Source organism: Dipodomys ordii, unplaced genomic scaffold (genome assembly GCF_000151885.1).
Source record: "Dipodomys ordii isolate 6190 unplaced genomic scaffold, Dord_2.0 Scaffold18, whole genome shotgun sequence".
Classification (NCBI taxonomy): domain Eukaryota; kingdom Metazoa; phylum Chordata; class Mammalia; order Rodentia; family Heteromyidae; genus Dipodomys; species Dipodomys ordii.
Genome location: NW_012267234.1, coordinates 6,937,330 through 6,960,603, shown reverse-complemented (window position 1 = coordinate 6,960,603; position 23,274 = coordinate 6,937,330). Strand labels below are relative to the sequence as shown.

At 47.7% G+C, this 23,274-nt stretch overlaps 3 protein-coding genes across 3 annotated transcripts in view; all 3 read right to left on the bottom strand.

Annotated features, from left to right (window-relative positions):
- LOC105983011 (cocaine esterase-like) overlaps positions 1-23,274 on the bottom strand; it is a 246,879-nt gene that overhangs the window by 34,176 nt on the left and 189,429 nt on the right. The gene's annotated exons all lie outside the window — the stretch shown is intronic.
- Positions 1,552-10,043, bottom strand: LOC105983010 (pyrethroid hydrolase Ces2e-like). Its single transcript, XM_013012737.1, has 12 exons — positions 9,924-10,043; positions 7,437-7,641; positions 6,290-6,422; positions 5,509-5,642; positions 5,169-5,427; positions 4,666-4,761; positions 4,231-4,371; positions 4,010-4,090; positions 3,621-3,765; positions 2,968-3,105; positions 2,400-2,472; positions 1,552-1,982 (listed from the first exon to the last, which is right to left on the bottom strand). The coding sequence occupies exons 1-12, from the start codon at positions 9,997-9,999 to the stop codon at positions 1,796-1,798; spliced, it is 1,668 nt and encodes a 555-aa protein (XP_012868191.1). The 5' UTR covers positions 10,000-10,043; the 3' UTR covers positions 1,552-1,795.
- On the bottom strand, positions 13,597-23,211 carry LOC105982933 (acylcarnitine hydrolase-like). The gene is made up of 13 exons (XM_013012656.1): positions 23,119-23,211; positions 22,598-22,715; positions 22,215-22,354; positions 21,610-21,754; positions 20,977-21,114; positions 20,406-20,478; positions 19,830-20,004; positions 16,882-16,946; positions 15,338-15,480; positions 14,712-14,826; positions 14,427-14,455; positions 14,120-14,186; positions 13,597-13,687 (listed from the first exon to the last, which is right to left on the bottom strand). Exons 1-13 carry the CDS (start codon positions 23,209-23,211, stop codon positions 13,597-13,599), a joined length of 1,392 nt encoding a protein of 463 aa, XP_012868110.1.

The following is a 23,274-nucleotide window of genomic DNA, read 5'->3' as shown; positions in this document are numbered from 1 at the left end:
TTATTTTCACTGACAATCACAATGCTTCTTCTTAATACTGTGGCTGTGGTGTACCACTGCAAGGCTGAAGGTGCCCATGTACCCTGTCACTTCCTGCACCATCATTCAGAGACCATGGCATCCACAATAACCATGCTAATAGTAACAGCATGGAATGAAAGGGTTTTAGAAGCATTTCTGTATGTTCAAGGATGTTGATGAAAACTTACATATACCTAGTGATCTGGACAAAGATCAGGAGACAGAGCCAGGATAGAAACAGAGAGAAAAGGAGAGAAAGGAAGAGCAAGAAACAGACTCAGATAGACAGGCAGACACAGTCACAGAGATAGACGCAGAGAAACAAATGAAGAAAGACAGAGAGGAAGCATCAGAGACACAAGCCAGCTGCCTGTGGCTCATACCTGTAATCCTAGCTTCTCAGGAGGCTGAGATCTGGGGATCCTGATTCAAAGCCAGCCCAGGCAAGAAAGTTAATAACACTTTTATCTCTAATTAAACCCAGAATAGAATCCAGTAGAAATGAAAGCATGTGTCTGCACGATGTTAGGTTCAAAGTGTCCTAAAAACATGGTTAATAATAGCAAAGAATGTGTCACACTCAGATGTACATCCAGCTGTGCGTGGATAAAAAATGGTGTATATATTCATAGAAGGCACTCTTCAATAAAAGAAAGGAAGTGCACTTGATTCTCAGGGCCTTAATTGTAGTGACTACAACCACAGATAATTAACTTAATATGATATGCTAGATTGGCCTATTATTTTTTCCAAATTATATATAAACTCTATAGCAACTAAAAACAATTGGGCCAGGCACTAGTGGCTCTTGCCTGTTGTCCTAGCAACTCAGGATGCTGAGATCTGAAGATCAAGGTTCAAAGCCAGCCCAGGTAGAAAAGTTCATGATACCCTTATGTCCAATTAACTAGCAGAAAGCCAGAAGAAGAGGTTGGCTTAAGTGATAGAGATCCAGTATTGAGTAGAAAAAATCAAGTGAGAGGGAAAAGCCCTGAGTTCAAGTCCCAGTACTGGAATAAAAAGCAGACCAACACAATCAGTTGTTTACTAAAAGCTGAGTAAAAGGAAGTAATTAAATTTAAAGAATGAAAAGGAAGTTCTTGGGATGAAAGAAAAATTCTAACATATGATATGAGAGTTGAACATATGTATGTTCAGGTTTACCAAACTATGCAGGTGAATGGGTGAAAATTGCATATACATTAATCCATAACAAAGTACCGTGTGTGTGTGTGTGTGTGTGTGTGTGTGTGTGTGTGTGTGTGTGTGTGTATGTGTGTGTGTGTTAGAGACATTTAGAAATTAAATTGGCTTAATTATTGGATAGTTAGAAATTAGAGAAAAATGGGGCTTACTGAAGGGTTAACATGGGATTTTGACTCTCTGCTAGGGGTAAAAAGCCAGAACATCTTCTTGATTTGAACAGGGGCTAGGGACTTGGAGCAGACAAAGGCTGGGGAGACGAGACGAGCAAGAAAGGAAGGAGCCCAGGCTCAGTGGGGTTATGGAGGACAGTAAGCACCACTGGAGTGATAGTTTCATTGCAATGGGGGAATTTATTGAGTGTGTCTAACAAGAGAGTGCTCAGGCAAGTGGGTCATGAACATCATGCAGGCAGTTGTTCATAAGTATGGGCTGGTTGGGTGGCTGGCTGGATAAAGAGGGGATGAATGGCTAAGTGAACATTGGAGTCAATTTGCATTTCATGGTAAACATGTGGGTGCCTCATGTTGACCGAACCTGAACTCAAGCCCACTCCTCCTGACATAGACCACTATGGTTGTAGGTGCTTCTCCTCAGCCCCCTTGAGCTCCTGGATCTTCTGGGGCAGGGTCTGGGTCCAGAACTTCAGCCTGGAGGCCTTCAGGGCCTGGCCCACAGCAGGATGGATGTCCAGCTGTAGGTAGTGCTCATTCTGGTCAAACTTGGGCCAGTGGAGCAGATCCTCGCTGTTGGGGTTCCTGTGGACACACCCTCCCAGGAGGAGGGGTGAGGGTCATTCTGTGTCCTTGTGAGCCTGAACCCAATCACCTCATTAGAGCCATGCCAGGCAGCCCAAAAGATCAGGAGTGGAGGAATGAGGGAAACTTTTCTGATATAGGAAAACAAGGCCCTCCCTCTAGTGTATGTTCTATATGCTCAGAGCCACCTCACAGAGGTGAGTATAGATGTTTCCACAAAACTGTGTTCACCGTTCAGGTCTCTGGAGCAAGAGAGTGTGACTTGAACCTACCATGCACTCTCTGCGTGTGAGTGAGTCCTGGGATTTGAGGGGGAGCTGTCACGCAATTAAGGCTCATGCGTGCTCATGAGGATGCCACAGGGAATCACTAGGTGGACCCCATTCTGAGGAGGCAGGGTTAGGTGTATTATCTCACCCACTGCGGGCAAAGTTGGCCCAGTACTTCATCATCTTCCTGCTCAGTAGTTCTTCTTCCTCAGAAAAGTCAGCTGCACAGAGGAGAACAAGGGTCCATTTCTTGGTCAATTTCAGGGTGCCTACTGCTGCTTTCCACCCTCCATTGAACTGTAGTCTGATCCTCCATAGCAGGCCTGATCCTTTTCCTCTGCCCCACTCAGTATCAGGAAGTCCCAGTAACAACCTTCCATTACTCATCCCAGCCTCTAGCTGGGATGAGCATATTCCTGGACCAGAGGATATTTCTACTTTCAGTTCCTGGGAATCATTTAGGGACATTCATAACTCCCAACCATCACTCTGTACCTATGTCTGACACATGATGTGGGGGCAGGTGTTGGGAGCACAGACTCCTTGGGAAAAGCCTTCAATGATAAACACCTGCAGCTTTTTGAATGGTAAGATTTTGCACACTTGATCTTGTCTTCTGTCTGAGCTTCAGTTTCCTTCTTTAAACTATGAGGAGAACCTACCTACAGGGATCCTCGTGTGGGCCATTCTAGGTTATGGAAAAGAAGAAGACTCACCGTTGCTGCCGTAAAAGGAGAACCCAAAGACAAAGGCAATCTCAGCACCATGGTCAGCCTTCACATGTGGGGGCTTGAGGTCCTTGAAGAGGCTGTGAGGATGTTGGAACTCATAGAAGTAGACAGGGGCATGGGCACCTGGAGGTATAGACAAAGTAGGACAGGTGACTTCTCAATTGGAGTTGTCCTTCCTCATCTTGGGTGATAAGATCACTATGTTGAGGCTGGCTGGAATCTGAACTGTGAAGTGAGAAGCCTCAGGCAGAAAGATGCTTTGCAAAGAACAAAGGTGGTCATCACAGTCAGTGCTCCATTCTCTGTCTTCTAGGATGAGCTTTGAAGCCAAGAATTGTGTATTACTGCCATCTTCCTGGTGACCCCAATAGGAAAAGCTTTGGTTAAATCATGGCTTTCCTATCTGTGTGGTCTTAGACTAGTAAGTGAAGGTCTAAGTTTCCTCTTCTGTAAAGTGTCAGTGATGCCTGTGTCTTACAGTAGCCATGAGAATTTACTGACATGTGGGACATCAAGTGCCTGGCACTGGTCCCTTGATAAAGACAAGTGTGGTTAATTGGACATCACAGAGGTCACCTGGGATGCACAGCTCTAAGCTGCCTGCTGCACAGTCAGGCCTCAACTTCCGATGTACTCACGCTGAAAATGTGCTACTTGCAGTGCAGGCATCACGAATATGAAGTCTGCCATCATGTCTTGGAACTGGGTTTGGAGGGTCTGGGGGTCCTCGGTGTCCCCCATGTACTCTTCCATAAGCAGGTGAGCACACTCAGCAGGCAGGTGCTGTGCCAAGAGGATCAGAGAGAGTCAGGCTAGGCAGGAGTGCAGTGGCAGGGAGGAGGCAGCATCTGGGTATGTGTGTGGGGAATGGCACCTGACTAGGAGATTAGTGTAGGAGGGAAAGATCATCGCTCTGGTGTAACCCTGCCACAAACATACAGATATTCCACCTTATATTCCTGGAGGTTACTGTGTGAGCACATTAATTGTGGTTCCCCATCCATTGGGACAGTGTCCAGATTCTTACCATGAGTCCTACTGTATTCTGCATAATAGCTGGTAAGGTCTGTCTATTTATTCCCTTTATGGCGTCAGCAAATCCTGAGATCTGAGTGGTGGGGAGACAATTTATGTTTGGAATGACCTGGTCAGTATGGTTTCATGCCCGTCCGACCCTGCACCCCCTTCCACTGACACACATAACAGAGGAGGTACCCAGCCTACCAATGAATTAGAAATAAGTCTCACCGTGGGGATGAGCCAACCATACTCATCATTGTTGACACCAATGATGCTAGGGACAGGGTGTAAGTCAGCAGAGGCCAGCAGCTCCTTGGGGTGCCTGGGTAGGAAGGTCCCATCCACCACAAGAGTGGCTGTCTTGAAGGACTGAGAAGGCATCGATGATCAAGAGTTGAGATCACATACCACATATTTTCTAATGTCCATATGCTATTTTCATCCCATGCCAGTTTTCCCCCAACATTCTCCCCATACACATCCCAAGAGTTACAACACTTAGGTTAGCCTCTGTTAGGTTTCATTTTCTATCCAGGATTACAAGAAGGGAGTCACTGGTTCAGAGTATGAGGATTGAGTGACTCACACTCTGTCTTCCTTTCCCCCTCAGGGAGCAGTGGGCAGGTCCCCCTGTCTGAACCTCACCACACTATTCAGCCTAACCTTGGTGACAGCCAGCATTTCCTCTTCACTCTTGGCCCGCAGGCAGCGCACCAGGGCCTCTGAGTCCACCTGCTCACAGGCAGACAGGTTGGCCACCTGTAAAGCAACCAGGCAGGGGCTGCCTCATCATTCCAGGCAGGAGGATGGGTTTGCCCAGACCCAGATGGGTGCAGTGCTCCTAAATCTCCCAGGGTATGGAGTGTGGGGTTGCAGGAGTGAAATTGTTCCCACTTCTCTGATGCGCAGAGGCCTCAGCCAGAGGGACCATTCTCCCCTGCTTCCTTGCATAATTCTGTCAGGGATGATGGAATTTGGCCACAGAACCTACACAGCTTCTGTGAGGCAGAGAGGTGTGGATTCTGACCCCTAACACTTCAGTGATTCCAAAGGACACATTCCAAAGGCACCTCTTTGGTCCCTGTTGTTCCCACAAAACAGAGAACCAGAGGCTGTGAGGATGAAGGGTGAAACTGGGTCTGGGCTGGATGGCTGAGGGCACTCACCTTGATAACCACCTCAGAGGAGTTGGAGATTAAGCCAAATGGCAGAGCCACTCCACTCTGCATGATGGCCCCATGGAAGAGTCCTTGGGACATGGGGGACAGGACATGTGAGGACACACTCATACCACCTGCAGACTCGCCAAAAATGGTGACACGGTTGGGGTTGCCTCCGAAGTGGGCGATATTCTGTTGGACCCAGCGTAGGGCGGCCACCTGGTCCAGGAAGCCCCAGTTTCCAGTGGCATGCTGGTCTTCAGTGCTGAGAAGTGGCAGAGACAAGGGTCACAGGACTGTCCTGACTCTGCTTGGCTCTTATTGACCAACTCAATCCCACACTCACCTGAAGAAGCCTAGGATTCCAAGGCGGTACTGGATGGTGACCACCACCACATCCTCGGTGGCTGCCAGCCTGGATCCATCATATAAGGAAGCCATGCCCATAACCAGTCCACCACCATGGATCCATACCATTACCTGGCAAAGTCAAGACAGCTGCTATTGATTCTCATTCATCCCCAATTCTACCTCTGGCGTCCATTACACTGTCTATGGCTTTGGCTGTATGCAGATGCCAACATGGAAAGAACTCCTTCAGGACCTTCTGAACTCGGCCCTTGGTGAGGGTTCCAAGTTCAGTCACTATCCTTGAGGTCCATATCAGGAATCCAAGTTTGAATTAATAGCTCCAAGCTGGAGTATTGGTGTCCTTACTTTCTTACCCATCTAAAGTGGAAGAAAAGGGGGGATTTTCCTGACTGTCTTACTTTAATATGAGTCAAAAATGATCACATGCTAGTATTGGCACAATTGGCATCCTCGAGTTGGGTGATTTAAAAGTTCAGCATTGGGTTCCTCAGGTGGTCTTCTGGGATCAAGTTGGCAGAGTAAGTTCTTGTTTGATGAAAGAACCAAGGTTTCTAACGTCTAGGAGCACTTAGGACTCTGAATCCCTTTGTACCAGTGGTGAGTGACCCTCTCTTTATAATTGGTTTTTGGAACCTGATAATGAAACTTCTCATTAGGTTCCACAATTCCTGAGACCCTAAGCTGTTCTATCCACTACTAAGAGTCTTGCAGAAGAAATGTCCTCCCACCAAGGCCAGCCAAGTCCTGACACTCACAGGCAGGTTAGAGCCCTCCTGGGCACTGGCAGGTGAATAGATGTTCAGATAAAGGCAGTCTTCAGACATGGAGATGGGAGCTTTGGATAGCTTCAGAATCATTGTATTCATTGCATCAGATGTTTGAAGACACCTGGTTACAATAGTAGACAATTATTTCAGAATTTGTTTCATGGTCAAAAATCTTTGGGCAAGATTTATTCCCAGCCACAGTGAACTTCTGCTGCACTGGTGCCCTGTTTATTCAGAATCTTTTCTCATGTCTTTCTCAACCACGTTGCAGGCCACATGCCTCTGTTGGGTAAGACTTTCCATCTCAAGCTAGGATAGAGCTCTGACCTCCTGGAAGCCTTTACATTGTTGGGCACATTGGATTTCTCTCCTGCTAAGCCCTGGAAATCTTGATTCATAGAGTCTTCTAGAAGCATTGTCTGCAAGGGTAGACATTTATACCTTCTCTCTGTGCCAGTTAAAGCCTGGCCAGGGTTGCTGCCACCACACCAGTGTAGTATGAATGAATGAAGTTCAGTTACACATAGGGTAGTGGGACGTTACTGAAATCCAAACTCACAACCCAAGAGAACCACATTCTGTCCCACATGACTCCAGTCGGAAGCACATAGACTTTTCTCTGCCAGTACCACCTGGCTCTTTGAGTAAGCACAGTGACTGTGGAGGTTGGCTTCTCCAAGGAGCCCCCACTGCTGCCTTCCTCAGGGGTCTGTAGCATCTGCTGCTGGACCAGGAGCTCTGTCAGGTCCATATAGACAAGGTGGACCATAAGCTCTGTCAGGTCCATATAGACAAGGTGGACCATAAGCTCTGTCAGGTCCATACAGCCCAGCTGAACCTTTCCCAGGGATGCCTCCCCTGGTGGCAGAGAACAATTGGCATGATCCAATTCATGGCACAAGTATATCTCTGTGCTTTGGCAACTGGTGCCTAGCACTGTTCATATGCAAAGTCAGAGCTATGAGCCTGGCAAGGCTGCTCCACACACTGAATCTCAGCAAATTCATTGGAAAAATGGATATGGGAAATGCTGCAATGCAAAGAAAATGGAGTGTGGGGTTTACATGGGAGAAACACTAAGCTTGGGCCAGGGTAGCCATTACACCACAGAGATTCTCACCCCACAAAAGCTTACATGGCTGGGTAGGAGGTGGCATTCCTTATACCGCTCCAGGCCTCTGCGGGCTCTGGAGGGGCAAACCGCAGTGGTCCCACAGGTGGCTTGGCAAAGGGAATTCCCAGGAAGGTGTGGACTCCCACATTGGTGTCATTCACATGGTTGAGGCTGCCCCGCACCTGCCCGGTGTGTGTGGTTCTGATGGGGCTGGCTGAGTCCTGGCCTGTGGGTAGAGAGATGCACATGAGAGTTGGGTGTGCCCCATCAGCTGCCACTCACATTGTGGCTCCTGTTGGCTCTATGCCACCCACTGTTCAGTCAGGTAAGGTCCTCTGCTCTGCAGGTTCAATGGTTTTATGTATTTTCTGTCTGCATGACTGTGCTCCAACACCACTGTTTTCACTGACTGACCCAGGCCTTCCTACCAGGCAGGCTCCCTGAGGTTCTTTGGGAGTTGATAGCATCATTAAGCCCTAGGAGCTTCCAGGTTTGGTCTTAGGTGATTGGAGAAGAAACATCCCTTTCCAGCAACCTAACAGGTTTTAGTAGGGACTAGCAGGATTCTAAGAATTGGACTGAACATTTCCAATTCTCAAGGAACTTACACTGGAGGTGTTAAAAATGCCAAGAAGAAGAAGGGCTGCAAGGAGGGAGTCACACAGTTCTGATTACTTTGTAAAAACCCTGGCTGGCCTGTGTTGGGGATTGAGGAGGGAAGATGCCATTGGAGATCATCTTTTTTTTTTTGGTCTGGTCGTGGGGCCTGAACTCTGGGCCTGGGCGCTTTCCCTCAGCTCTTCAGCTCAAGGCTAGCGCTCTACCACCACTTGAGCCACAGCGCCACTTCCGGCTTTTTTATTTTTGCTTATGTGGTGCTGAGGAATTGAACCCAGGGCCTTGAGCATGCAAGGCAAACACTCTACCACTGAGCCACCTTCCCAGCCCTGGAGATCATCTTATGGTCCACATCAACCTGGTTTGCACGATTGTGATAATTGTCTAAAAGGTTGCTTCATACACTGGATATATTTCTCCTAACCTAAGACAGCGTACCCTTTTGTGTGTGCTCACATTTGATAGCTCCAAAATTCCTGCTCCTTCAGGTGTTTCGAGACATCCAGTCAGGCCCATAATCTCTGGCTATTTTGTCATCGGTACCAATTCCACCTCTACTGGAATCTTCTCCCCCCCCCCCCCCCCCTTCAGGTCCCAGAAGTTCACAAATCTGACCTGTTGTATAAGAAAAGTAACTCTCCTGCCCCTAAGCACTCTCCAGGAGCTATTGTGAATCACAGAGTTTCATGGTTGAAGCCATGATAGCAACCACAAATAGACATCATAGACAGCAGTTTCCCAATATCTTCCAAAGTCCAAAGTCATAGCAATGACCTTCATGTTATCTACGCAAGAGATTTTGGCTAGATGAGAACTCTGACCCTGGACCTCACAGTGCCCACTCATGCTTCATAGTTGTTACAGGAAAGGATAAACATTGCTCAAAGGTTCCTGTTAGAAACCAGCTACCTGCATGTTGCTTCAAGCCCCTCATGAAATGTTATGAGGAAGCTGAGCCATGAAGTGGCAAAAAAATGACCCTTAAGTTAGGAGATTTAAAACCCTGGGTCTTCCGGATAGCAAGATTTGCACAACCAACTCCTCCTGTTATAAACCATTGTTATCTTGTACTCACTATCTTAGAATCACTAGCCAGATCCTGATCAAGAGCAGGTAAGGGAGGGAATCTGGTAGGAGTGGGCCATGGGTGAGCTGAGGGGGAACTCCTTAGGTCAGATTAAATAGGAGAGCGTAGGGGAGTTCATCAGGGCCTGTCCCAGCTTGGTCTGAGGTGAGGGGAATCAAAGTTCGTAATACATTTCTGGATATAATTCTCTGTTGGCATGAGTTATTGATAAGGACATGGGGACTGTGAAGCAGGCACAGGGAAGATCCTCTTTGCCCTGGAAGCTAAGCCAAGCCTTTGTCCAGAGTTGATACCTAGGTGATAGAAACCCAGGGGCATCTCATTTCAACTTGATGATGTCTGTCTAGGGAGTTATAGATCTTCCAGGACCAGAAATCTATGCCAGGGCCTATTAGGCCATGCCAAGATGCTTTTCTGGTGATGAAGGGGACCCACTCAGAAACAGAGGATAATGTGAATGACAATTACAAGAGCAAATGCAAGAGCAGTTACAACTACAGCTGCCAAAACACACAGAGGAGGGAAATGTCTAGAATCCCTGACATTGCCTGACGTATGTCAGTGCACCTAAGACTCTTTCATATTGGATTCACTCCTCTGTCTCCTCAGGCATCTATGAGCCCCTCTGAACTGTGGGCATTTTGTGGATGATTAAGGAGAACAATTTTCCCACAATATCATTTGTCATCTTGACCTGCTCCTTCCTCCCTTCCTTTCCGAACCTCAAACTCTGCTCTACACAATATGGCAGATCTTACCCAGGTCCCTGCCCGCGCCCCCCAAGCCCTCTGCAAGAGTCTTACCCTGGATCTGGAGTGGGAGAAGTAGGAGCCCACAGATTACTGTGGTCATCCAGGCAGGAATTCGGTCTAGCGCCATGGCTGGCTCACAGGACTGTTTCTGTGCATTTATGTGGCACACTGCAACTCACCCACAGGCACAGTTTACCTAGACTTTGCCCAGACACCTGGGACTGGGGGAAGGAGACCTGGGAGTGGGTGCCAGGGAAAGTAGTTTCTATGGGAAAGTGGCACTGACAGGGCAGTGGTCACAGGAAGTCTGTGTGTGAGCCCTTTCCTTCTCCTACTTTCCCTTTGCCCTCTTCCAGAGGATCTGAAAGGCTTCTGCAGCCTTGAGATACTGGGAACTGTCATTGAGGTGAAGGTTGTAATGGAGAAATTTCGGGGCTGGTCTGCAGAGAAGCAGGCTCAGGATCCCGTCCATGGACAATGGAGCATTTGAGCACTTGCAGACACAGGGAGCTATGACTTGTTCATTTGGAAATTCCTCCTTTGATTTCATTGTTCATAGATTACCAATTCCTCCTCAAGGTTCCTCATCCCTTAAAGTCATAGTCTGAGGGTCTGCATGGACCCCTTCCTATTTACGAATGGCTGTCCATTCAAACATACTTGTCACTGTGGCATTTAAGGGCCTATTCCTAAATTCCCCCATCTGTGGCTATCCTGACATGTCAGATCAAGGGCAGTCATTTACCCACTTGAAAAACATTTAAGGGAAACTTGCTGGTTGCAACACTGTGAGGAGGCAGGGCTCTCTGGGCCTCTGGTAATCTGGGGGTCAGCTCAGTAATTGGGAGCTTGTGAAACACATAGAATCCTGCTAAGATGAAGTGAGAGAGCAGGGGCCAGGAGCTGCAGCCCAGCCTGACTTCCCCGAGGACGTGGTGCCAGGCTCAGGCTTACACGGTCTTGACTGCCTGTGAGAACTAGCTTTAAGTCTTCTATCTGGTACACAGTACTGTCGAGAACCTACAGCCTGGCACCACAGGCTTTTCTTTTGGTGCCATTCCTGCATTCCCCTTGCATGACATGGCTAAAGATTCTACGACCTTCTCCATTCCTGTCATGAGGTCTGCTGTGTACTTAAGGTCTCCAATCTAAGGAACTTGGCCCAGGACATGGTCCCAGGCCCTTCTTTGGCAATTTCTCTCAGATTCGCAAACAGAGATGGGTCATCATCAGCACAGGTTTATTGCAGAGCCTTCAGCCAAAGCTTAATGATTCACTCCTGCTTACAGGCTAGGGTTTTTGTGGTGGGTTCATGGGAATGCTAGTGCAATGCTGAAGGGGCTGTTAACAAAGTAACTAATGTGGTGCTTCTGCCCCTGGATTCTGTGTGTGTGTGTGTGTTGGTAGTAGGGTCTGAATTCAGGGCTATCCCTCAGCTTTTTCACTCAAGGCTAGTGTTGAAGCTCCATTGCTGGCATTTTTCCTGCTTAACAGTAGATAAGAATCTCATCGACTTTCCTATCCAGGCTGGTTTCAAACTGCAATCCTCAGATCTTGGTCTCTTGAGAGTTAGGTTCAGGCCACCAGCACATGGCTTAACCCACGCATTCTGGTGGAGGTTGATCAGAAGTAACTAATAGTGAGCTACAGATATTATGCAAACTGGGCACAGCTGAAGAAGGGAGGGAATGAAACAGAGGTGACAGTTCAATGTCCTGTTCTGATGCCAGCCAAATGGGAGACAGCTGGACAAGGGGCGAAGGTGAGGCTGGAGTGTTTGTAAATCCGGGCACTGGTCTGGAACCTCAGGATAAGGACATTTGGCTACTCAGAATTAAGAGCTCTTTCTGAGCCTCATTCCCTAACCTAATCAGCAGTTGGGCTGGGGGGCTCAGAAGCTAGGTCCTTGATGTTCAGGGGTGAGTAACAAGTTCTTTTATTTTCACTGAAGATCACCATACTTCTTCTTAATACTGTGGCTGTGGTGCACCACTGAAAGGCTGAAGGTGCCCATGTGGCCCATCCCTTCCTGCACCACCATTCAGAGACCCTGGCATCCACAGTAACCAGGCTAATAATAAAAACATGGAATGAAAGGGTTTTAGAAGCATTTCTGTATGTTTGAGGATGTTGATGAAAACTTACATATACTTAGTGATCTGGACAAAGATGAAGAGACAGAGCCAGGATAGAAACAGAAAGAAAGAGGACGGGGAAGATGGAGAGAAAGAAAGAGTGAGAGAGGCAGACTCAGATAGACAGACAGACACAGACACAGTGAGACAGAGAGGGACAGAGAGAAAGCATCGGAGAAACAAGCCAGGTGACTGTGTCTCCCACCTGTAAGCCTAGCTTCTCAGGAAGCAGAGAAAGAGGGCCTGGGTCTGAAGGCAGCCAGGGAGGAAATTCAGTGGCACTTTTATCTCCAATTAAGCAACAAAAACCCCAGAATAGAATCCAATAGAAATGAAAGCATGTGTTTACATAAAGTTAGGTTCAAAGTGTCCTAAAACATGGTTAATAATAGCAAAAAATGTGTCACACTCAGATGTGCATCCAGCTGCATGTGGATAAAAAATGGTGTATGTCTTTATAGAAGGCACTCCTCAATAAAAGAAAGGAAGTGTACTTGATTCTCAGGGCCTTAATTGTAGTGGTTACAACCACAGGTAATTTACTTAATATGATATGCTAGATTGGGCCATTATTTTTTCTAAATTATATACAACTCTATAGCAACTAAAACCAATTGGGCCAGGAAGTAGTGGCTCTTGCCTAGCAATTCAGGATGTTGAGATCTGAAGATCAAGGTTCAAAGCCAGCACAGGTAGAAAAGTTTGTGAGACCCTTATGTTCAGTTAACCAGCAGAGAGCCAGAAGTGGAGTTTGCCTCAGCTGACAGAGATCCAGCATTGAATAGAAAAAGCCAAGTGAGAAGGCAAAGCCCTGAGTTCAAGTCCCAGTGCTGGAATAAAAAACAAGCAAACACAATGAGGTAGTTGCAAAAAGCTGAGTAAAATGAAGTAATTAACTGTAGTGAGTGTGAAGGGATTTCTTTAGAGGAAAGAAACATTTTAGCGTATGCTATGGCAATGGATGTGGGTGAATTTAATTGCATATAAATTAATCCATAACAAAGCTCTTTGGACAGTTGTGTGCATGTGTGAGTACGTTTGTCTTAGAGACACTTAGAAATTAAATTGTTGGCTACTTAGAAGTTAAAAAAAATAAGGCTTGCTGAAGGGACAACATGGGAATTTGACCCCTGTAGGGGTAACAGGTTCAGTGTATCTTCTTCATTTGAAGAGGGGCTGGTGGCTTGGAGCAGACAGAAATGGGGGAGACGAGATGAGCAAGAAAGGAAGGGCCCGGGCTCAGTGCGGGTATGGAGGACAGTACGCACCACTGGAGTGATAGTTTCATTGCAATGGGGGAATTTATTGAGCGTGTCTAACAAGAGAGTGTTCAGGCAAGTGGGTCATGAACATCATGCAGGCAGTTGTTCATAAGGATTGGCTGGTTGGGTGGCTGGCTGGATAAACAGGGAATGAATGGCTAAGTGAATGTTGTGGTCAATTCCTATTTGGTGGTAAATGGGTGGGCACCTCCTGCTGACCCTACCTGCACTCGAGCCTACTTCTCCTGACATAGACCACTGCAGCTCTACTTGCTTCTCCTCACCCCTACCCTTGAGCTCCTGGATCTTTTGGGGCAGGGTCTTGGTCTAGGGCTTCAGGGCCTGGCCCATGGCAGGATGGATGTCCAGCTGTAGGTCAAACATGGGCCAGTGGAGCAGATCCTCACTGTTGGGGTTCCTGTGGACACATGCTCCCAGGAGGCAGGGTGTGTGTGGGGGGATGAGGGTCAGTCTGAGTCCCTGTGAGACTGCACCCAATCACCTCATTAGAGTCATGCCAGGCAGCCCAAAAGATCAGGAGTGGGGAGAATGAGGAAAACTTTTCTGATATAGAAAATTAAGGCCCTCCCTCTAGTGTCTGTTCTACAAGGCTAAAAGCCACCTCTCAGAGGTGAGTGTTGATGTTTCCACAAAACTGCTCCACCTCTCAGATCTCTGGGGGAAGAGAGAGTGACTTGCACCTACAATGACCTGTCCCTGTGTAAATGAGTTCTGGGGTTTGAGGGAGAGCTATCGCATAACTAAGATCATGCATGCTCATGAGGATGCCGCAAGGGGATCACTAAGTGGACTCCATTTGTGGGAGGCAGGGTTAGGTGTATTATTTCACCCATTCTGGGCAAAGTTGGCCCAGTACTTCATTTTCCTTCTTCTCAGTAGCTCCTCAGAAAAGTCAGCTGCACAGAGAACAAAGGTCCATTTCTTGGCCAATTTCAGGGTGCCTACATCTGCTCTACACCCTCCATTCAACTGTAGTCTGGTCTTCCATATCAGGCCTGATCCTTTTCTCCTGTACCACCCAGGATGAGACGCTCTCATTGTACGACCTTCCATTACTCATCCCAGCCTCTAGCTGAATGCACCAGTATGTATTCCTGGACTAGAGGACTTTTCTAACCTCAGTCCCTGGGGATAACTTAGGACCTTCATACCTTCAAATCCTCCACTCTGTACCCATGTCTGACACCTCATTGCAGGTGGGGACAGATGTTGGGAGCACAGGCTGCTTTGGAAAAGGCTTGGAATGTAAACACCTGCAGCTTTTTGGGTGGTAAGATTTTGCACACTTGATTGTGTCCTCTCTTTGAGCTCCAGTGTCCTATGTAGACCATGAGGAGAATCTACCTACAGGGATCCTAGTGTGGCCCATTCTAGGTTACAGAAATGAAGAAGACTCATGGTTGCTGTCATACAAGGAAAACCTGAAGACATAGTCAACCTCATTAGCATGGCCAGCCCTCACATGCAGGGGCTTGAGGTCCTTGAAGAGGCCGTGAGGATGTTGGAACTCATAGAAGTAGACAGGGACATGGGAACCTGGGGGTTTAGACAAAGTAGGACAGGTGACCTCTCGATTGGAGTTGTCCTTCCTCAAGTTGGGTGATAAGATCACTATGTTGAATCTGGCTGGAACCTGGACTGTGAAGTGAGAAGCCTCAAGCACGAAGAGGCCTTGCAAAGAATGAAGGTGGTCATCAAGTCATCCTCTGACTTCTAGGATGAGCTTTGAGGCCAAGAATTGCATGTGACTGCCATCTTCCTGGTGACCCCAATGGGAAAAGATTTTGTTAAATCAAGGCTTGGATTTCCCAGCTATGTGGTCTTTTACTAGTCACTGACTATCTAAGCTTCCACTTCTTTAAGGTGCCAATGATGCCTGTGTCTTACAGTAGCCTTGAGGACTTACTGACCTGTGTGACATCAAGTGCCTGGTACTGGGGTCTTGAGAGAGATAAGGGTGGGGACTTGGACATCACAGAATTTCCCTGGGATGCAAGGTTCTAAGCTGCCTTTTGATTAGTCAGATCTCAGCTACAGATGTACTCACACTGAAAATGTGCTACTTGCAGTGCAGGCATCACAAACATAAAATCCCCCATCATGTCTTGAAGCTGGGTTTGGAGGGTCTGGGGGTCCTTGGTGTCCCTCATGTACTGTTCTATCAGCAGGTGAGCACACTCGGCACAAGTTCTATGCCAAAAGGATCAGAGAGAGTCAGGCTAGGCAGGCAATGCAGTGACAGGGAGGAGGCAGCCTCTGGGTGGGGGGATGGGACTTGGGATGGGACATAGTATAAGGGTGAAAGAGCCAAGCTCTGGTGTAACCCTGCCACAAACACACATATTCCACGCTGTATTCCTGAAGGTTACTGTGTGAAGAAATATCTTGGGGTTACCCATCCATTGGGGCAGGTGTCCAGATCTTTACCATGAGTCCTACATGTTCGGTATAACAACTGGCAAGTTCTTTCTATTTATTCCCTTTATGGTGCAAGAAGTCCCCATATCTGAGTGATGGGGAGACAGTTTAAATTTGGAATGTCCTGGTCATGAAGGTATTATGTCCTGTTCCACCATGCACTCCTTACCACTCACCCACATAACAGATGAGCTCCCCAGAATACTAATGAGTTAGAAGTAAGTCTCACCATGGGAATGATCCAACCATTCTCATCAGTGATGCTTGGGCCATGGTGGAAGTCAGCAGAGGACAGCAGCTTGTTTGGATCCCTGGGTAGGAAGACCTTATCTACCCCTCCAGGGATGACCTTGAAAGTCTGAGGAGGCATCCATGAACAGGATTTGGGATCACATATCACATATTTTCTCTTGGCCCTCATGTTACTTTCATCCCATTCCAGTTCTTCCAAGAATTGTCTCCCATACACATCCAAAGACATCCAACACTTGGGTTAGCCTCCCTTACTCTTCATTTTCTATCCAGGACTACAAGAACAGTCACTGGTTCAGAGTATTAGGACTAGGCGATTCACATCCTTTTTCCCTCAGGGAGCAGTGGGCAGATTTCCACCCTCCTTCCATTCAGCCTGACGTTGGTAATAGCCAGCATTTCCTCTTCACTCTTGGCCCGCAGGCAGTGAACCAGGGATTGAGTTCATCTTCACACAGGCAAACAGGTTGGCCACTATCTGGGAAGTAACCAGGCAGGGGATGCCTCACCCTTTGAAGTAGCCAGAGAGGTTTGCCCAGATGCAGATTCACGACACTGAGGTGTCAAAAATGCCAAGAAGAAATAGTGCAGTAAGGAAAGTCACACAGCTCTGATCAGCTCAGTCTGAATGACAATTACATTAGATTCAGTAGCAGTTATAGCTACAGCTGCAGCAACACACAGAGGAAGGAAATGTCTAGAATTCCTGACTCGGTCCAGAACATGTCAGTGCACCCTAGATGTTTTCATATGGGCCTCAATCCTCTGTGTCCTCAGGCATCTCTGACCCTTGCTGAGCTATATGATCACCACCATTTTTGTAGCACAATGTTCACACTATCATTGGTCATCTCTACCTGCCCATTCCTCCTTCCCTTCCCCAAGCTCAAACTCTGCTCTGCACAATGTGGCAGACCTCACCCTGTTGCCTTCTCTTCCACAGGCCCCTGGCAAAGTCTCATGCTGGATCTGGAGTGGGAGAGGATCTGGAATGGGAGAAGCAGGACCCCATAGACCACTGTGGTCAGCCAATCAGGAAGTCGGTCTAGCAGCTGGCTGTCTCACAGGATGGGTTATTTACCTCTGTGTAGCACACTGTAACTCACCAGCAGGAACAATTCACCTAGACCTTTCCCAGTCAAGAGTCTGGACCTGATAGGAAGTAGGCCGGGACATAGGAGAGGCTGGGCAAGGTTGTTCCTGTGAGAGAGGGGCACTGATGGGGCAGTGGTCACAGGAAGTCAGTGGTCAGACCTCTGAGTGTGAGCCCTTCCCTTCTCCTACTTTCCCTTTGCCCTCCTCCAGAGGTGCTGTGTGGCTTCTGCAGCCCTTGAGATACTAGGAGCTATCACTGAAGTGAAGGTTATAATGGAGAAATTCAGGGCTGGTCTGCCGAGAAGCAGGCTCAGGATCCCACAGATGGACAATGCCCCCACTTCCCATGGAGGCACTTTAGCAGAGACAGGGAGCTATGACTGTGCTCATTTTGAAATCCCCCATTGAATTCATTGCTCATAGATTACCGAGTCCACTTTCAAGTCCCATCATCCCTCACAGTCATAGCTTTAGAGTCTGTATGGACCTCTTCCTATTTAGGAATGGCTATCCATTTAAACATAGTTGTCACTGTGGCTTTTCTTTTGGACCCATTTCCCTATTCACGCACTTCTGGTCTTGGCTACCCAGGTGTCTGAGATCAAGGGAAGTCATTTGTCCACCTGAAAAGCATTTAGGGGGAACTTGATGGTTGCAGCACTGTGAGGAGACAGGGCTCCCTGGGACTGTGGTAATCTGGGAGTGAGGCCAGTAACTGGGAGTTTGTGAAATGTGTAGAATCCTTCTAGGATGCAGTGAGACAGCAGGGGCCAGGAGCTGCGGCCCAGCCTGGCTTCGCAGAAGACGTGGTGCCAGGCTCAACCTCAGATGGTCTTTACTGCCTGTGAGAACCACCGTTGATTCTTCCATCTGGTGAATAATACTGTTGAGAACCTACAACTGTGACCACAGGCGTTCCTTCTTGGTGCCATTCCTGGAGGGCTCATTTCCTCTGGCACAACATGGCTAACGATTCTCCAGCCACCAGGTCTGATGTGCACTCAAGGTCTCCAGTCTAAGGAACTCAGGCCCAAGACATGGACCCAGACCCTTCTACCCAGATCTGGGCAGATGCTCTTGGTAGACTCACACACACAGTTTGGAGAATAGACAAAGAGACAGGTTGCCTTTAGCATAGGTTTATTGCAAAGCCTCTAGCCAAAGCTTAATGATTCACTTTTGTTTATAGGATAGGGAATGTTAGTGTAATCTGGTAGGACATGATAGCAAGTAACTAATATAGTGCTTCTGCTCTGGATTCATTGTGTGTGTGTGTGTGTGTGTGTGTGTGTGTGTGTGTGCTAGTAGGGCTTGAACTCAGGGCCTGAGAGCTATCCTTAGCTTTTTCACTCAAGGCTGGTGTTGCACTCCAGTGGAGCTACAGCTCCATTGCCAGCCTTTTGCTGCTTAACAGGAGATTAGAATCTCATGGACTTTCCTACCCAGGCTAGCTTCAACTGCAATTCTCAGATCTCAGTCTCTTGAGAGTTAGGTACAGGCCACCAGCTCAAGGCTCAACCCATGCATTCTGGTGGAGGTTGATCAGACAGTAACTAATAGTGAGAAATAGATATCATGCAAACTGGGGCACAGCTGAAGAAGGGAGGGAATGACACAGGAGTGTTAGGTCAAGGTCCTGGTCTGGTATCAGCTAAATTGGTAAAATCTGCACCAAGGGAGAAAGTGAGGCTGGAGTGTGTGTAAACCAGGCGCTGGTCTGGAACTTTAGAATAAGAATTTTTGGCTACACAGATTCAACAGCGCTCTCTGACCTTCATTTTTTAACCTAAGTAGCTCCTGGGCTGGGTTGCTGAGAGTCTAGGTTCTTAACATTCAGATTCCAGGAACAAGTACCTTTATTTTAACTGAAATTCACAATGCTTCTTCTTAATATCCTGGTGTGGTGTACCACTGAAAGGCAGAAGACTCCCATGTGGCCTGTCACTTCCTGCACCATCATTCAGAGACCCTGGCATACACAATAACCATGCTAATAGTAAAACCATGGAATAAAAGGTTTTTTTTAGAAGCATTCTGTTGTTTGAGGACATTGATGAAAACTTACATATATCTAATGATCTGGACAAAGACAAGGAGACAGACAGGACAGAAAGAAAATGAGAGAGAATGAGAGAGATAAAAAATGAAAGAGAGGGGCTGGGAAGGTGGCTCAGTGGTAGAGTGCTTGCCTTGCATGCACGAGGCCCTGGGTTCAATTCTTTAGCACCAAATAAGCAGAAAAAGCTGGAAGTGGCGCTGTGGCTCAAGTGGTAGAGTGCTAACCTTGAGCTGAAGAGCTGAGGGACAGCACCCAGGCCCAGAGTTCAGGCCCCATGATGACAAAAAAGAAAAAAGAAAAGAAAGAAAGAAAGAGAAGCAGACACATATAGAGAGGCAAACACAAACATAGACATAGACACAGAGAGACAACCAACATCAGAGACAGTGGCTCACACCTATAATCCTAGCTTCTCAGGAGGCCTAGAACTGAGGATCTTGGCTCAAAGTCACCCTAGGCAGGAAGGTCAGTGATACATTTAGCTCCAATTAAACACTCTCCAAAAACCAGAATAGAATCCAATTCCAATGAAAGCATGGATCTACATAAAGTTAGGTTAGAAAGTGTCCTAAACAACTTGATTAAAAATAACAAAGAGGACTGGAATGTAGCTCAGTTGCAAAACACTTACTGAGCAAGCACAACATCCTCATTACCAATAAAATAAAACAGAATAAAGAGAGAAGAGGGAAAAAAATAGTGACGAATGTGTCACACTCAGATGTGAGGCTCCGTTGAGTTCCTGGATCTTCTGGGGCAGGGTCTTGGTCCAGAACTTCAGCCTGGAGGCCTTCAGGGCCTGGCCCACGGCAGGATGGATGTCCAGCTGTAGGTACTGCTCATTCTGGTCAAACATAGGCCAATGGAGCAGGTCCTCACTGTTGGGGTTCCTGTGGACACACCCCAGGAGGTCGGGGCGAGTGGTGAGAGTCATTCTGAGTCCCTGGGAGCCTGGACCCAATCACCTCATTAGGGTCATGCCAAGCAGCCCAAAAGATCAGGAGTGGGGAGAATGAGGGAAACTTTTCTGATATAGGAAAACAAGGCCCTTTCCCTAGTGTGTGTTCCATGTGGCTCAGAGCCACCTTACAGAAGAGAGTGCTGATGTTTCCACAAAACTGTGCTCAATCTTTCAAGTTTCTGGGGCAAGAGAGAGTGACTTGCACCTACAATGCCCTGTCTCTGTGTGAGTCCTGGGGTTTGAGCATCATGAATGCTTGTGAGGATGCCACAAGGGCATCCACTAGGTGGACCCCATTCTGAGGAGGCAGGGTTAGGTGAATTATCTTACCCATTCCGGGCAAAGTTGGCCCAGTACTTCATCATCCTCCTGCTCAGGAGCTCCTCTGCCTCAGAGAAGCCAGCTGCACAGAGAACAAGGGTCCATACTTTAGACAATATTTCAGGGTGCCTTCTTCTGTTCTACACCCTCCATGCAACTGTAGTCTGATCCTCCATAGTAGGCCTAATCCTTTCTCTCCGCCCCACCCAGAATCAGGCACTTCCATCGTACAACCTTCCATTACTCATCCCAGTCTCTAGCTGAATACACCTATGCATATTCCTGGAGCAGAGGATTTTTCTACTCTCAGTCCCTGGAAAGCATTTATGGACATTCATAACTTCCAACCATCCACTCTGTACCTATGTCTGACACCTTACAGCAGGTGGGGACAGGGTTGGGACTGCTTGGGAAAAGGCTTCCCTTCTAAACATCTGTAGCTGTTTGAATGGTAAGATCTTGCACACTTGATCTTGTCCTCTCTCTGAGCTTCAGTTTCCTTATGTAGACTTCAAGGAGAATCACCCTAGAGGAATCCTAGTGTGGCCCATTCTAGGTTACAGAAATGAAGAAGACTCACGGCTGGTGCCACAAAAGGAAGACCCGAAGACAAAGTCAACCTCATCGCCATGGTCGGCTCTCACATGCGGAGGCCTGAGGCTCTGTATCAGGCCATGAGGATGTTGGAACTCATAGAAGTAGACGGGGGCTTGGGAACCTGGAGGTGGAGACAGCTTATGATGTGGAGACCTCTGAGTTAGAGTTGTCTTTCTTCATCTTTGGTGATAGGTTGAAGCTGGCTGGAATCTGGACTGTGAAGTGAGAAGCCTCAGGCAGGAGGAGGCCTTGCAAAGTCCAAAGGTGCTCATCACAGTCAATGATCCATTCTCTGACTTCTAGGATGGGGTTTCATGTCAAGAATTGTATGTTACTGCCATTTTCCTGGTGACCCCAATGAGAAAAGTTTTGGTTAAATCATAGCATGTATTTCCTATGGTGTGGTCTTATACCAGTCACTAAGTTTCCACTTCCTTAAAGTGCCAGTGATGCCTGCTCTTACAGTAGCCAGGAGAATGTACTGACCTATGGGACATCAAGTGCCTGGCACTTGAAAAAGACAAGGGTGGTGACTTGGACATCACAGAGCTGCCCTGGGATGCACAGCGCTAAGCTGTCCTATGAGCAGTCAGGCCTCAGCTACAGATGTACTCACGCTGCAAATGTGCTACTTGCAGTGCAGGTATCACGAACATGAAGTCCCCCATCATGTCTTGGAACTGGGTTTGGAGGGTCTGGGGGTCCTCGGTGTCCCCCATGTACTCTTCCATCAGCAGGTTTGCACACTCAGCAGGCAAGTTCTGTGCCAAGAGGATCAGAGAGAGTCAGGCTAGGCAGGCAGTACAGTGGCAGGGAGGAGGCAGCCTGTGGGTGGGGAGATGGCACCTGGAGTGGGACATAGTATAAGGGAGAAAAGGACAAGCTTTGGTGTAATCCCACCACAAACACACACATATCCTGTCCTATATTGTGGAGGCTACTGTGTGAACACATTATATTGTGGTTCCCCATCCATTGGGACAGTGTCCAGATTCTTACCATGAGTCCTACTGTATTCTTCATAATAGTTGGTAAGGTCTGTCTATTTATTCCCTTTATGGTGTCAGCAAATCCTGAGATCTGAGTGGTGGGGAGACAGCTTAAGTTTGGAATTACATGGTCACGATGGTTTCATGCCCTATACCATTGTGCACCCCCTGCCACTCACACACATAACAGATGAGCTCTCCAGACTACTAATGAATTATAACTAAGTCTTACCACGGGGAGGAGCCAGCCAAACTCATCATTGTTGACACCAATGATGCTCAGAACTGGGTGGAAGTCAGCAGAGGCCAGTAGCTCCTTGGGTTCCTGGGTAGGAAGACCCCATCCACCACACCAGCTGTGTTTGGGGAGGACTGAGAAGGTATCAATCAGGAGTTGAGATCACCTAACACATATTTTCCAGTATCCTCATGTTACTTTCATGCCATCTCAATTCTTCCAAGTATTTTCTCCCACATACAACCCAAGAGATACAACACTTGGGTCAGCCTCCCTTACTCTTCATTTTGTTTCCAGGGCTATGTGAGCAGTCATTGGTTCAGAGTATTATGGTGGAGTGATTCACACCCTATGTCTTTTCCCCTGCCGGACCCCACCCTCATCATGCAGCTTGACCTTGGTAATAGCCAGCATTTCCTCTTCATTCTTGCCCCTTAAGCAGTGCACCAGGGCCTCTGAGTCCACCTGCTCACAGGCAGACAGGTTGGCCACCATCTGGAAAGCAACCAGGCAGGGCTGCTCCATCATTCCAGGCAGGAAGATAGGTTTTCCCAGACCCAGATGGGTGCAGTGCTTCTAAATCTCCCAGGGTATGGAGTGTGGGGTTGCAGGAGTGAAATTGTTCCCACTTCTCTGATGCGCAGAGGCCTCAGCCAGAGGGGCCATTCTCCCCTGCTTCCTTGCATAATTCTGTCAAGGATGATGGAATTTGGCCACAGAACCTACACAGCTTCTGTGAGGCAGAGAGGTGTGGATTCTGACCCCTAACACTTCAGTGATTCCAAAGGACACATTCTAAAGGCACCTCCTTGTTCCTTGTTGTTACCAGAAAAAAAGAACCAGAGGCTGTGAGGATGAAGGGTGAAATGGTCTGGGCTGCATGGTTGAGGGCACTCACCTTGACAATCTCCTCAAAGGAGCTGGTGATTAAGCCAGGTGCCAGGGCCACTCCACTCTGCATGATGGCCCCATGGAAGAGTCCTTGGGACATGGGGGACACGACATGTAAAGATATGCTCATGCCACTTGCAGACTCGCCAAAAATGGTGACACA

Bases quoted from the DNA above. Each gene is read 5' to 3' on its own strand.
- LOC105983010 (XM_013012737.1), bottom strand. From the start codon at position 9,999: ATGGCGCTAGACCGAATTCCTGCCTGGATGACCACAGTAATCTGTGGG. The intron at 5,428-5,508 runs GTGAGTGTGGGA...GCCACTTCTCAG, and splicing joins GGAATCCTAGGCTTCTTCAG to CACTGAAGACCAGCATGCCA. The intron at 2,473-2,967 runs GTGAGTCTTCTT...TCCTCTGTGCAG, and splicing joins CTCCTTTTACGGCAGCAACG to CTGACTTTTCTGAGGAAGAA.
- LOC105982933 (XM_013012656.1), bottom strand. From the start codon at position 23,211: ATGTCCCAAGGACTCTTCCATGGGGCCATCATGCAGAGTGGAGTGGCC. The intron at 15,481-16,881 runs GTGAGGTCTGCC...CTTTTGGCATAG, and splicing joins GTGGAAGAGAAGGCAACAGG to AACTTGTGCCGAGTGTGCTC. The intron at 14,456-14,711 runs GTTTTCCTTGTA...ATGGGTACAGAG, and splicing joins GAGGTTGACTATGTCTTCAG to TGGAGGATTTGAAGGTATGA.